The sequence below is a fragment of the Hipposideros armiger genome, unplaced genomic scaffold (genome assembly GCF_001890085.2).
Source record: "Hipposideros armiger isolate ML-2016 unplaced genomic scaffold, ASM189008v1 scaffold_481, whole genome shotgun sequence".
Classification (NCBI taxonomy): Eukaryota; Metazoa; Chordata; class Mammalia; order Chiroptera; family Hipposideridae; genus Hipposideros; species Hipposideros armiger.
This window is the reverse complement of record NW_017731831.1, coordinates 549486-565207: the sequence shown is the minus strand read 5'-3', so window position 1 is coordinate 565207 and position 15722 is coordinate 549486. Positions and strand designations below refer to the sequence as shown.

General features: G+C 39.4%; 1 protein-coding gene across 12 annotated transcripts in view; it reads left to right on the top strand.

Annotated features, from left to right (window-relative positions):
• STOX2 (storkhead box 2) overlaps window positions 1–15722 on the top strand; it is a 222582-nt gene that overhangs the window by 179423 nt on the left and 27437 nt on the right. For all 12 annotated transcript variants that reach the window (XM_019666941.1, XM_019666942.1, XM_019666951.1 and 9 more), the window contains one exon: window positions 10348–10500. In XM_019666941.1, coding sequence (XP_019522486.1) covers window positions 10348–10500 — 153 coding nt within the window. The remainder of the gene's footprint in view (window positions 1–10347; window positions 10501–15722) is intronic.

Sequence of the window (15722 nt, the reverse complement as noted above, 5' to 3'; positions counted from 1 at the left end):
CAGTAATTTGAATATGTTACAACTGCTTACATTTACATTTATATTTGGTTTCCCCACCTAAACTGTAAGCTCATTGAAAGCAGGGATCAAGATTTGTGCCTTTTTCTACAGTTCACATCTCCTAGTGGTTCCCTACACAGGGAAACTACTCAGTAAAGAGTTGATAAGAAAGAGGCAGTTTAAAAAGTGTGTTAATTTGTCACAAAGGGTGAGAATGATCTGTTTTGTTTATTTGAAGAATCTTCATGGGGTAGATTGCTATGGTAGATCTCAGGAGTTATGCATTAATTATAGAAATGATGATTGTTTTTACCTTAAGATACAGTGACACACAGTGCCTTGCACTGCTTGTGAAGGATTGTTATTGTTAAGAACAAATGTGAAGGTGGGCCCTTAGCTATGGACATTGACGATGGTTTACTTAATTAGGAAGGATAATATTACTGGACAAGCCATCCTTAAGTAAAGGAGTATGTGAATTCTGAAAGTTTGTGTGGGAGATTGTTTTTTGAATCCTACAGGACGCTTCCTTAGAAGAGAAAACCAGAATGGTGAATAGTACCCCAGGTTTCATCAGAAATTAACTCCTAGTACTAAGTACTAAGTACTCCTAGAGTACTAAAGTACTAGGAGTACTTACTTAAGTGCTGGATTTCTTTTTTCTTTTTTAGGTAAAAGATTGGCCCAGTCAAAATTTTGAAAGAGACCAACTCTCTTTGATATTTTTGATATTCTTGTGATACTCTATCCATATTATTTCCCATCGTCTAGTGACCGTCTCTCTCCAAAGTTCCTACCGTATTTGCCGGCGTATAAGACGACTGGGCGTATAAGACGACCCCCTAACATTTCCACTCAAAATACAGAGTTTGTTATATACTCGCCGTATAAGACTACCCCCTCTTCCGCACACCTTCCACACACCAAATAAAAGGTAAAACAATATCAGATTTGATTTCAACATTTATATTTATATTCAAATGCTTATGACATGCAGGAAAACTGTCACAAGGCTGTATGTAATCAAACATATACATAAATCGTGATTCGCGATTTTGCGCTATCATACTGGGTGTATGGTCGGCTGTGTGCGATTTTGCGAGTGTGGTAAAATCGCATAACAGCAAAATCGCATAACAGCCGAGCATACACCCAGCAGCGCTGCTGATGCCTGAACGGTATGTGGAATGAAGTGGGCGGGCATCGGGAGGCCACTATGGCACGGGGCAAGCACTATGGGCAGTCTATTTGAAGTGTACCTGGCGTATAAGACGACCCCCCACTTGGAGGCATATTTTTCAGGGCCAAAAAGTCGTCTTATACGCCGGCAAATACGGTATGTAATGCATGTTTCCCATTTTTTTTAAGACCATCCTCTCCTGGCCCAGTAATATATCCCAAATGCTGTGTGTGTGTGTGTGTGTGTGTGTGTGTGTATCCTAACTTTTCTGCCTCCCAGTCAAAATATTCCATTCATTCAATGCACATGCTCACAGATAAGAATCAAGACGTGAGCAATCTGATTAATTCATGCCAGTGTAAGAAAGACCATTGCCCTCTTAGCCTTCCCACAGATGTTTCTGTTTTTTAAAAAAAGGTTTCTTCCTAGGACCAAACGATTTTCCTATTGGTAGAAATTCAAACACCATAAAAGAGTAAATTGAACAAATTTAGATAGGCTTGGGGAAGATAATTTTAGTACTAACTACTATTTATTAAATAGTGATTAGGTCTCAGGGACAGTGTAAGCACTCACATCCAATTATCTCATTTAATCCCCTCAATAACTATGAAGTAAACATCACTATGTACACTTCATAAAAGAAGAAATTGAGACTCAAAAAATTAAATAACTTGAAACAATTCGCACAACTAATGAGCAGAACTGGGCCCTGAACTGAAGGTTTTGACTACATTTTGGAGAGAAAAGTGACTTCTTAGTACAGTGAGTCGGGAGTTTTCTCTGTGCGTCTGTTCTGCCCTCTGTATTCTTCCATCCCTATATACAGTTTTGTAGTTTTTTCGTAACAACCTTTGTGGCAATTTGAAGGGGTGGTAGGGTGTTCAATTGTTCGGGTGTCAGTTGTAGCCATTCAGTGTAATTTTGTTGTAATTTGGGAACCATCAACATATACATGTTTGGACTGTATTTAATTAGGGCTTCTTGTTCTATTACAGTTCTATTTTACAGACATTAGTCACAGTATCATTGTGATACCTAAACTGATGGAGCAAAGAACACAATTTTGAAAAACAGCTGTGATGATTCTAACTTTTAAAGAGGGGGCAAGGATGACCCTGGAGACTCTAGACTGATTTATTAAACTATAGTTGAGACATGCCATCAATGGAAACTGGAACATCTAAAATATCTCTAGTGTTAGGCTAAGTTTTGATACAGAATGGAGAAGGAAGAGAAGTAAAATAGGGATTTAGAGTCCATTCTACGTAATGCATTTTTATTAAATTAAAGGAATGCACTATATTACACAGGCACACTTATGAGTCACTTATTACAGAATGGCCTGACATCTGAGAGATCATTATTAATAGTTGTCAACCAGGACTGGTATTTCATCATGATTTTATCCTTGGTAATAAATGGCTTTAACTTAGTCCTGGATGAGGGACTAGAGAGCAAGGTGGCAGCTGGTTAACATCTTGGCAGTTAACGGTCTTACCTTGCCTTGTCTATATGTATAGTACCTGGTTATTCAACAAACTTGAGTGCCTGCTATGGGCTAGCACTCTGCTAGGTTTTATTCCATAGTGCCTAACACATATCACATTTGGGTTATAATGTGGAGCCTTAACAAAGGTTTGAAGCATGTAATTGGCCTGATGGCTCATGTTTCCATCTTAACTTTCCAGCTACAAATCTATTACAATAGCAGAAAGGTCCAAAAGTGTTAGATGTTTGTGATTAGAGAAGATGTCAGTCATCATCCTGATGATGGTGGAGTTGGTTCCCTGGCTAAGGAGGTCTCCCTCATCACTGTCTATTGATTGCCCTTCTCTACCTGATCCTTCACTTTTTCTGACCTGTCTGTCTCTGCTTATCTTATGATGTGTGTTTATCAGTGGTCATATCTCAGTATCATGAGCAATAGCTAATATGGCAAATGAAAACTTGTGAACTGGAGAAGATGATAGGTTTCTTTTGTAAACCAATGAGCCATTGATTTGTTATTTCACTTGGTTGCATTAGACATCTCTACATTAGACGACTGATAAGCAGAAATATTCAAGTGATGTGATGGCCATAACCCATTGTGTGTGTGTGTGTGTGTGTGTGTGTGTGTGTGTGCGCGCGCGCGCGCGCGCGCACGCGCATACACCATATGCCACCGTTCTGGCTCTTATTTAACCTCACTCAGTAAAGGTTTCTTAGTAAGCCATAGCTAATGGACACCATAAACTATAATATTATTAATGGGAGCCTCTTACTTATGTTCTCTTTTGAATTAAAACAATTTATTCAAATAATAGCTTAGGAATTGGACCTTTATTAAGAGACTCATCAAATGTTGAAATAAAGCATTAGCAAACTTGAGAGGACCTGTTATAGAATTTCTAAATGTTCTAAAATTATTTTTTATGTCAACTTTCCTTCCATCAACTATTGCAGTGAGGGCTCAGCCTTAAATTTCTGAAATCAGTGGCATTTAAACCAAACATACCATAAATTGGTAAAAGTGCCTTTTTTTTTTCAATGCCAGTTTTCTCTTAAATTTCAAATATAAACATTTGAAAGTCAAGTTCAATAATTTGACTTCACAGAAGAAGCTTAAAACATAGCAGCATGTGAGTTAATGGGATCTGTATGCCTGCCCTGTAAGAGTCTATGAGAGAATGCATGAGAAGGGACTATGTGTGTGGGTTTTTTTAGAACAACTTTTAAAAAAATATTGTAATGGACTGTCTGTTAAAAGAACCGAACAACATTTATACATAAAATTGGAGTTCATAAATTGAACTAAATTGTAAAACAGAAGATTTGTCTAATACTTTGCATCAGAAAACTTGAACCTAAGAGAGCCTAAGATTTCCCCAGGCTCAAGGGTGTTTAAGATAAAACTTGGCACATTAGTAGTTCTATGACTAGTTTGTTGAAAAGAATAGAGTTGTATTGTCTCTGTGCCCACTGTATATTTTACAGTCATGTTGGACCATTTTTATGAGTCACGGTATCTAGTGCGTGTGGTAATTTTATTGGCATCTATAATTTTAACTTTAGTGTTAATTTTGGCAGCTCAGAGAACAAAAACAGGCTGACTTTAGTCCCGGGGAACAAAGCTGAGCAAGACTTTGAATTAGAAAGAGTAAATTATGAAGCCTTTATTACAAGGGGAAAAATTAATAGCCAATATATTTTGCTATTCTTTTTAACATTAAAGCCTACTTTCTCAGATTGGATGAGCATTAAAATAGTTTCTCCAGCAAGATGGAAATAGAGCTAGACACGAGTACTACATTGTGCTTTTATGCCAGAATTCTGCTGCATGGGTATTGAATCTTAGAATTTGACAGCCCAAAGGAGTCTTTGAAATCATTTCATCCAAACTCACCTTACAGATGAAGAGCCAGACCCAGAGTGATAATTGTATTTTGTTATAAGAGACCAGGCACTTATCACAAGCACCTTTATGTGTGGGGAATTTCCCAATTATAAATCAGTACAGTTTCAGAGCTGCATTTGTAAGTACAGGTAGGTTGCTTTGGCTCATGAACTTCATCAGAGTCAAAGGTAACTGTTCAATCTGGAGGACAGAGTACATTGACATTTACCATGAAAAATAGTATTTAAAAATAAACAGAAAAACAGGATAATTCAAACCAGAATGCTGATGCTTGAAAAAAAACCCAGATTATTTAAATAAGGCTAAGATAGAAGATAGACTTTCAAGGTTGTAGTTTATTATGATGTGGTTCACCTAGAAAAATTATGGCTTCTCTTTTCTTATACATTTGTATGAAGACAAATACTCCAGATGGAAGAAAATAGATTTATGTTTGCGTTTCTAGTGGGTATCTTAGAAAGCTGCAGATGTCATCTGGGGAGGGATGAATATAAGTTGTCATGAAAGTTGTGTCTTTTTAGAAGTTGTGTTGCCCTCCTTCATAGGCAAAGGGTGGGGAGTACAGAGAACCTAAATTAATGACTGAAAAAAGAAAAGAAAATAACATTCGTAAAGGACAGAGCTTTATCTCAGCATGGCTTGTGGGTTTTGTTTTGTATTGTTTTTCCCCCCACAAAAAGAACCAAGATAGGAACAATTTTGGAACTTGAGTTCCTAAAGGTATTGGGTATATAATAGGTACTCAGATACATTTCTTGAAAGGATGAATTATGTGAGAGAGAGTTTTTGTTTTTGTTTTTGTTTTTTAAAAATAATTCCAGGGAAAGTAACTGGCCAAGAGTTGGAAAGGAGAATAGATAGAAGAGTTTAAATAGTAAAAATGTATGTGTGTGACATTTCTGAGACGGAAGTAACTTGCTGTACACAATAAAAGATAGAGAAAGTCAGCACATGCATCATGTTTGCCTGTTGTCCAGACCCTCTTTGTTAATTGCCTGGGTGATTATAATAGTCATGGGTTTGTTCTCCACAGTTGCCTAAGAGTGATTTTGTAACACGACTATGTCATGTAATTCCTCTGTATAAACACATGCGGTGGTTCCCCATCAGCATTAAGAGTAAGATCTAAGTCTTCTGGTTAACCAGGTTCTGGCTTCTACTTTTCTTTCCATCTCTCCACCACCAGCCTGTTCCAGTGTTCCAAAATATGCCCCAGCTCCCCCAGACCTAGCATGCTGCCTCATGCTCTGTACATGCTGTCTCCTGCCTCTAGTGTAGGGTCTCCATCCTCCACTCCGCTCATCGCCACTGGGCAAATTTATCTTTGTCTTCATGCTTTTTAGCTGACAAGCACCTTAAAGGAAACCAGTGTCCAGATGTTCACCGAGGTATTTTAAATTTAATGTTAAATGCTGTTAAAATCACAGAAGTTCACTTACAATGGTAATATTTTCAGGTCTTCTCACATTTTAAATTCACTTACCAGAAATTTATTGAATGTGTACTGCGTCCAAGGCACCGTGCTTGGTTTTATCTGAATCATCCTGGATTTGACAAATGTTCCCTGAGGACTGTATTGAAATGGATGTTTGTAAGAAAATAAAGCTGAAATAAAACCTATTTACCCCTTCTTTTTAGAACAATAGGACACACAATGATCACAATTTAGAAAGAATTTGTTAGCTCACAAAGTAGCTATGAAGTAGTAATTCATAGTTTATGCAAAATGTGGTAGATTCTATGGATTAATTATGACTAACAATATTTTAGCAGTATTTACATCCCCCGTTTTCTTTGGCCATACGTGCGGTCCAGTTGGAAGAATTGTCTAGTAGCATATTTTAACAATAACTAGTTGACTCATTAAGCGGGTCTGTTATAAGAGCCACAGGAAATCATGGTAAGCTTGAATAATGTCTTATGTTGTTTGAGAGATACGTATGATTCCTTTAGTATGAATCTTCAATGTATGTTCTAACCTTAATATATAGTTATTTTTCTGTGGTAACTGCTGTGTTTTGGGCAATTATTGTTCATGAAATTAATAGGAGGATTCTTAGAAATTGCATATAAGTTAGGTATATTTGGTCTCTTGTTAAATTTTTTATTCGTTTTGCAATTATTTTGTAAAATATGTTTTTAAAATCACAGTCCTTTAAATACCCTGAGGAATTCCTTGGATTACGTTATAAATGGATATTCATTCATTCAACACATTGATTTGGTGTTTGGTGTAAATTCTGCATTATTCTAGGCTCTGGGAATGTGGCGGGAATAAGGCATTCATGTTTTCTTCTGTCACGGAGCTTTTATTCTCGTGAGTGAGACAGTACACCAGTACACACAAACACACATGCACACGTTCAGAGAGTGAAGACAGTAACTTGCTAGGAGTCTGGTACCAATTCCAGTGTGTATGGTTTTCCCCACACCAGCAGCAGTTCTCCGACACCAGGTGGTGAGTGGTTGGGAGACTGTCCCAGCAGTGGGCGGACATGCTCAGTCCCTGCAGGCCACTGTAGGCCTGGTGAGGAATTCCAATTTCCTTCTAGGAGCAATAGGCAGACACTGTAGGATTTTATGCAGGGAAGTGGTGCATCTTATGCTTTTCTAAGAAGGCCTGGCTGCTCTGTGGAGGAGGCAGTGTCAGGGCAGGAGGGAAAGCGGAGAGTCATCCAGCCATTATAATGGGCTAGGTGAGAGGTGATGGCGGTTTGGAGTAAGGATGGAGTGGAGGAAGAGGTCCAGGAAACATTTGGACTTTGAGCAACAAGATTGCCAGTGGGGCTGGGGCTGGGGAGGGAGTGGAAAATAATTTACTTAGTGCAGCATTAAAAAAACGAGATGACGTGGAGATAGTCACTTAGAGCATCCAAATTCCATGTTGTCGTATATCCTGAGTTAAAAGTGCTTGCATATATTCATTATTATAGTGGAACTGAGGTTTTCCAAAGCAAACACAATTCAGACACTTAAAGCATGGCTGCAATAAATGAAAAGAAATTAGGAGATGGCAGTTAAACTAAACAAGTAATTTCAGCTAAAAGCATAAGGACAAACATGACCTAAACTAGTTAATTTTGCTAATAGTCATTTCATTTTTACAGAGAGATCAAGTAACCTATACAAAATCAGAAAATAGATCTACATTTTTAAAAAACATCATATTTGATAATTTTCTACTTTTCATCTTCTGAGAAATCCTTAATTATGATAGGAAAATTTTAGAAGGTGTTAACACCCCAGATACAGGGGCATGCTTTGATCTCCCCTGTTGCCAGCTGACCTTACCTTCCTTTTCATCTGATTTACAAACTCAATTCAGGTAACTTTGAGGTCCACATTGCCAATCTAGCACCTCATCAAGAAACCTGGCCTCAGAGTCCTCATCCTCTCCTGTAGAAGCTGCAGGGAGACAGAAAGAAAGCTTTAGAGTAGTTGTGGCTAAACTACAGGGCCCCCCTTTGGGGAGGGGAGAGTTGAACAGGTATAGCTCCAAACCCCCACCCGCACTCATCTGGCCACCTCCACTAGTTCATCTTTTACACATTAGGCTTTAGAATAATATTTCCTTTGAATTGAAGGGTACAACAGGTGGTTTTTTTAAAGAATTAAATACACTCTCTTAGGAAGTAGCCCACTTACCCACAGAGGTGGTCCCAGCCCACATAATTCTGTCATTTTCGAGTCACCAGTATGAATTAAGCTTCAGTACAAGCCAGCGAATGAAACTGACATCCACAATAACAGCCCTAAATCCCACGTTCTAGCTTCTACCCATTTCTACCCCACCAAATATTTGCAGGAATCTCTCAGAGGCCTTCTCTTTATGATACTTGTATTCCATAGCTCCAGAAGCTGGTGGGTTCTAAGTTAGCTCAGTTCCTGTTTTCTGCTGATTTTTATGTTTGCTGGCCTTCCCTGTTCTGGATTTGCATACTCGCCCGCTCTCTCTGGTTCTTGGGAAAGTGCCTTTTTCTCATCCCATCTTACAGAGAATGGAGCCACAGCAGAGCTGATCGGAGCCTCAAGGAATGCAGGAGAGAGGAGAGCATTGAACTGAACTGGGTTTGTGGGGGGAAGGTCAGGTCTTTGACACTGGGGTCCTGCTGCTTTATCTGGTGCACCTGTTAGACTTATCTCCTCACCTGGTGGTTTTCATTCCCAGTCCCTGTTGCCTGGTTTCATCCATTAAACTATTTCCCATTCAGTCCATTAAAATAAGGTTCAAATTCTTTCTCAAAGGGGCTCTGGACTCCCATCAAATGAGGGTTTGTGGCTGGACATAGCTTTTAGTGCCCAGTGTGCCCAGATCCCTTCCGGAGAGGGTGTTGCTTAATGCCACAGGCTGACCTGAATGCCAGTTCTGGCTAGCCATGGTAGCTTATTACAAGAAAGAAGTCATGCTTAGAAAACAAAAGAGGGGAAATTATGTGGGAAATATGCTTAGAAGCTCACAGATGTTCTACTCTGCTGATAGTTTTCACCTTTTCTGTAGAGTCTTTTTTCAAATGAAACCTTACAGAACCCCAAAGTATAAAATGGGGTACCCACATGTCATGTCAGGAGCGGACTTTCCTGCTCTCCCAGCCTCCCACTCTGTTAGGAGTGCCCCAGACTCAGAAATCTTTCCAAGGAATTCTAGGAAACCTTCCAGCATAACTTGAAAATCACCAGACTGTGATGTAAAGATCATAAAGATCGCAGGAATGAAGACAGATATTTGCAGTGCATGTTGACACTTTCTCAACAGCCACAGCCCGTTAGACCCCTCACTGCTGGGTCTTCAGCCTCTCTTGCCTCCATTCACTCTCTTAGATATAAACATGTGCAGGAAGCCACAGCCCCCTGTGGATGTAATCTGCCCTCTCCTGCTTCTCCAGCCCATCCTCTGCGCAGCCACCAGAATCATCTTTCTGAATTCACATCTGACTTGGTCATTCCTTGAATTCCTCCTATGGCTCTCCATCCCTCATAGGATGAAGGCCTTGGGCACTCAGCTCTTTCCCTTGGTTGTCCCTGTAGGCCTGCTCTACTACTCCCCAGAAACACTTGCTTGTAGTTCCTACAACCCCTTACGTCACCCCCGCCTCCCAGCCAGCAGACACCACTCCTGCTTCATCACGGGGTAAAACATTCTCTCACCTCCTTCTCCTAAGCCCCACCCTCACCTCCCAGGTGGTGTACGCTGTCCTCCCCTCTTTGCTCCAGAGTTGGTGTTCAGCCTTCTCTGGTGCACCCTGAACTTTGGTTTAGTTGTCTGTCTCCTCCACTTGAATAGAAGCTCTTTGAGGACAGAGATGTTTGGGGGAAGGGGCCTTATTTACGTTCCCAAGCCCCCAGCAAATGCCTGACCTGCAAAAGGCACCCACCATTTGAATGAATGAATCCTCAAGTGCATTTGTCAAGTTGTCAATAGCAGTTAATAAATAAATCAGCTCCAAGTTAATAAAAACAGAGATCATTTTTCAAAGTCTCGTTGTTGCAAGCCTTTCTGTAAGACATCTATTTAAATGAGCGGTCAGGTTTTAAAGGCAAGTTTTATTTATCAAAACAACTGGAGCTTCCCCTGTTTTGTAGAAGTCTTTCCACCTGATTGGAACAGGCTGTAGTTGTGTGAACAAATGTCAGTGTTTGGAGTTGACCATGTTCATAATACAGGGACTAGGTGAGAATCATAGGAGGGGAGTGTATGTGTGAAGGTGTGTGTATGACAAGTAGCCAGGTCTTTTAATGAACCACTCACTTGAAAATTGTCTTTCTGCAGGTGATGTATCACCAATCAGTATGTCTCCCATCAGCCAATCTCAGTTTATTCCACTCGGGGAAATCCTTTGCTTGGCCATCTCAGCAATGAACTCGGCACGAAAACCTGTCACCCAAGAAGCACTGATGGAGCACCTGACCACATGTTTCCCAGGTAATGGGAAAAGAGTGTAAGCAGCTTGCAAATGCCCGGTGTGCTCTGACTGCTCCACGACTGCAAAGGGACAGTTCCTCTTGTGTTTAAATCCAATAAAAAATAATCTTTGCCAAAATTGACCAGACACTTTTCTTAGTTCTGTAATTAAAAATTAAGGCACCTGTGTTACTTCAAAAATAATTAATACTGTTTTTGTGTTGTTGTTTTGTTTTTGTTTTTGTTTTTTTTTAGCTGAGCCATTCTGCTACCTGTTGGCAGCTCAGCATGGGCCGAGAATCGAACCAGCGACCCTGTTGCTCAGAGCTCACACTCTTGAGCGAGCTCTTAACCAACTGAGCCACTCGGCCGGCCCTGTAATACTTTTTTAATTGACACCAAGAAAAAGAAATTAAATCAGAATCCATGAGGAGTTCTGGTAAAAACGACCAAGATTCCTTTGTAGCACAGCCTTCTTTACATACATGAACATCATGATCCATGGGAGCGACTCAGAAACAACTGAAAACATTAGTCCTAAGGAATTAAACTACAGAGAGAGTAATAGCAAAACTAAATGTATCTTGCATGCTTATGTCATGGCTTGATGAATTTTAAGAATATGATATTTGATAAATTAGCTAAGATCTCATTTTAAAAGAAAAAATAAAATAGTTCAAATTTCTCTTAACTATTATAAAAAGAAGACGATAGCCCAGCTACTGTGTGAATAGCATTTGATGTTTCCAGTACTAGAAGATGTTAGGAAAGGTGATAAGCTCAAGAGAGTGTGCCCCATCTCAAGAGGTAGCCCACTACTCAGCTCTAGTGTATTATTCCCTTCTCTACCCAAAAATGTAAGACCCAGCTGGAGTTGCCAAATCTAAGTTTTCAAGAGAATCAGGAATTTCAGTTTTATGTGAAATCTCTAGATTCCCTTAAATATTGGCAATTGTGTGTGTGTACATTTTAACATGTGCATGCCAATGACATGTAAGTCAAACACGTTATTGGGCCACCCGTTTGGCAGCTTGCTTTGGACTCAACCTATGCCTAGACTGAAATAGAGCTTACATTAAAAACAAACGCTTTGCATATTTTTCATTCAACCGAGAAGAGACCGTCTTCGTAAATGTAAGCTGTTGTTTGTATCAGTTAACATTTGTTAGAAAAAATGTGGGATAACAAACATTTGTAGAACATCAGTGGCATACAGCAATAAACATTTATTTAGCTCATGTGTCTGTGGGTTCTCCAGGGCTCAGTTGATTGAGACTGGTCCAAGCTAGGTGGCTCTGCTGCATCTGTACCCCATCCCCTTTGGAAACGGGGACAAGCAGAGTCTATTCTGTTCATTGGGATGGCAGAGACACAAGAAAGCCAGCTTAGATGCACAAGAGCCCTTCAGCCCTTTGGTTATGCCACACTCACTAAATGTCATTGGCTAAAGCGAACCCAGCCAAAGTCAAAGTCAAGGTGTGGGGAAATGCACCCCACCCATGGGGAGAGGGCAGAAAGACTACTTCTAAACTAAGCAGTCATCAACCATATTGAGTCTCCCCACATTTCCTTTTGCCCCAGAGGAACTTTGTATTTCTCTTGCAGTGATTTTTCCTCCTCTTTCAAGTTTTCTTATTAATATGTGTGATATCATGTATACTGGTTTAAAACTCTACCATGAACCCACCCTTGCAACCTATAAATTATCTTAAATTTTGTAACATTTTATTATCTCTGAATGTTCTTCAGTCTGATTGTTTGTCTTTCTTTCTTAACTTCCAGGCCATCCCTTTCCTTTCAGTAGTAAGGTAAGACAGAGGCCAGGTCTCAGCCCTTTTTGATTGTAAAGCTTATCTTTGTTCTTTAAGCTCTCAAAATCTGAATTCTTGATGAACTTTGGGAGTAGAATCTGGAAATGATGGAACATGTAAACGTTAAAAATATCCATCACAACCATATATTTTTTTGGTGGTCCCTGCAGATTTCTAGGGGAACCCTGGATTTCATAGACATTGTAAATGTCGGTCATTGTACTAGCGCTTACTAATAATAAGCATCAAGATCAGTGACGTTCAGCTAAAGCTTTGAAAATGCACAGGTAGAAGTAAGGAAAATGGCTTGAACAGGGAATGTTTCTGGTTTGTTTTTCCAAATTAAAACTTTTTCAAAAAATTATTTGATTGATATACTTGCAAACCCAGGACATAAAAACTTTAGATGTAAATTCTCAATGGAAGCTCTTTATTATAGTTTCATGTGGGAACAGAGAGCTTATTCTTAATGGTAAGGAATGATGACATTGTAGTCAGGGTTCTGTGTCGTTTTGTTACTTTTCTAAGATCATTACTTTGAAGGCCTACAATCAGCAAGTTCTATACAGTTAAATTTTTGTTTTATATTAATAGTGATTTTTATGAATTACACTTCAGCTTTCCTTTATTATAGCAGCATAATAAACTCAATTGTGAATTCTTATAAACGAGCCCTACCATTTTTGGAAAAACTGCTTTCTGTTAGAATATTGATTGAAAGTATGCTACCATGTGTAATACACTCAGTTTTAAATATGGGCTTGTTATCTGAATTGCTGAGCTGCACAGCTCCAGTGGTGTCATTCGTGAGACTGCAGTGTGAATAGTGTCTCATCTCAGGAGCTGTAGTCTCTATGAATGGAGCCCCCTGAAGTTCAGCAGAAGGCCCTGGCTGACAGTGGGGCTTCGCAGTTCTTTTAAATTGCTTCTCTCCAGTGCAAGCATATTTTGCTTTATGATGGTTCTCAAGAATTGCATAGATATGGTTTGGGTTATAGCACCAATTCAATTGGAATTCATTTTTATTTTGTGCAGAAACGCTCATAAAATTTAAGAAAAAATATTATCCCAGCCTTGAAATCGTTTGCATAAAACCAATATACATTTCTTAAGAGTAGAGCCTTAGACTAATAGAAAACTAAGCAGATCAAAAATTAAATAATTATATTAAACAATATAAACATTATTCATAGGCAATGTTACCTTTTCTACTTCAGTCACTAAAGAATGCCTTCTGAAGATGGTAACACAAACGGGTGTGTCTATGTTACATTAGAGTCATGGACTCTCTCCCCTTAATGCTTTCACATCCTACCTTCATAGTTTTAGAAAGATTAGGGGAGCCTGAACTTCTCATCTTACCCAGCTGTTCTAGGTTGCTATGCAATGTTCTTTGAAGGTAATCTGGATTTGCATGGGTCCTGACCCAAAGTTTAGACTACTAATAGCCAATATTTATTGAGAACTCACTGTGTCAGGTGCTGTTGTACGAGGTGTGATCAAAAGATATGGTAAATGTTTATTATTATTTTTCTAATTAAAATTTATTAAGGTGACAATGAATAGTAAAATTACATAGGTTTCAAGTGTAGAATTCTGTAATACATCATCTGTATATCACATTGTGTGTTTACCACCCAGAACGAATGTTTAAATTTAAAAGATCTATTACGTAAAAGACACATTGCCATTAATCACCCTCAAAATACTGCCCCTCACTTCAAACACATTTATCCCATTGTTCTTGCCACTTCCTGAAGCAGTTCTGGAAGTCCTCTTTCGTGAGTCTCTTTACTTCATCCTCTATCATGACAATGCTCTGTGTCATGCATTGCTTCTGGTTTATGGCAATTTCTGTCAAATAAAAACATTATGGTGTGTCCTTATCCACCTTATTCACCGGATCTGGCACCGTGCGACTTCTGGCTTTTCCCCAAAGTCAAAATGACCATGAAAGGTAAACATTTTGAATGGATTCAGGACATCGAGGCAGCCACAACAGCACAACTAAAGACACTCACAAAAGAGGACTTCCAGAACTGCTTCAGAAAGTGGCAGGAACAATGGGATAAATGTGTTCGAAGCAAAGGGGAGTATTTTGAGGGGGATTAATGGCAATGTGTCTTTTACTGTATAAATTATTTTTATGTAAATATTCACTGTATTCTTTGATCACACCTGTACATACATTAAACTCATTCACACTCACAACAACCCTATGAGGGTAGGCACTATTATGATCCACATTTTGGTGATAGTAAATAGAGGCTCAGAGAGATTAAGCAAGTTGTCTAACTTAAGGTGGTACTGTTGTATTAGTTTTCTGGAGCAGCCATAACAAAGTATAGGTGGCTTGAACAACAGAAACATATTGTTTTACCGTTCTGGAGGCTAGAAATCCAAAATCAAGATAGAGTTGGTTGGTTCCTTCTGAAGACTGTGAGGAAAGAATCTGTTCCAGGCCTCTCTCCTTGGCTAGCTGATAGCTGCCTGCTCTTCACGTTGTCTTCTCTCTATGCATGCCTCTATGTCCAAATTTCCCCTTTTAAGATGGACACCAGTCATATTGGATTAGGGCCCACCTAATGTCCTTATTTTAGCTTGATTATTTCTGTAAAGATCCTGTCTCCAAATAAGGCCACATTCTGAGGTACTGGGGGTTAGGACTTCAAAATATGAATAGCAGTGGGTGAGCCATAATTCAACCAATAACACCAACTAACAGTGATGGATTTCAATCTAGCAGTCTGGCCCTGGAGCCCAAGCTTTCGGTCTCTACTGAAATTGTCATTTTTGTGGGTCAGACACAATTGAATATTGGCAGTATGAGTCAACCTGAACTATTTCCAAATTACAGTCATGCACCACATATGACGTTTCTGTCAATGACAGATCGTATATAGGATGCTCGTCCTGTAAGATTAGAATGGAGCTGAATTTCCTGTAAGAAATGGAAGGGTATGTGGTTCAGGAGGATTTTTTTTTTTCTCTGATGGGAGCAATAACTGTGGGGCTTGGCAGAGATTCACTCACAGCACCTGAATTTTGAGTGTATAGATTATATCCCAGTCAGTCAGCTACTGACCTGTTTCAGCACAGGGGAGCCTGTCCCCCTAGCGCTACATACTCAGAGGGCGCTAGAGCCCTCCCAGACCTACCCTGATGGTCTTCAGAGCACACTGCTGTAAATTCTTTGTTGAGGACCTCAGATCTGGTACAAGGACACAGGTCCACAGGACCTACCTTAACAGGTATTACTTGCCACTGCCACTGTAGTAAAAGCGTCACTAGTAGTATGGAGCCAGCCTGTCCCTGTACTCTGGAAATATTTTCAGGTTGAAATGATGTAAAGCATAGATAAGTTTTCTTTCTTCCATCAATTCAATACCAGAGAAAGCCCTTTGTACCAGATAGCATTAGTGGAACCAAAAA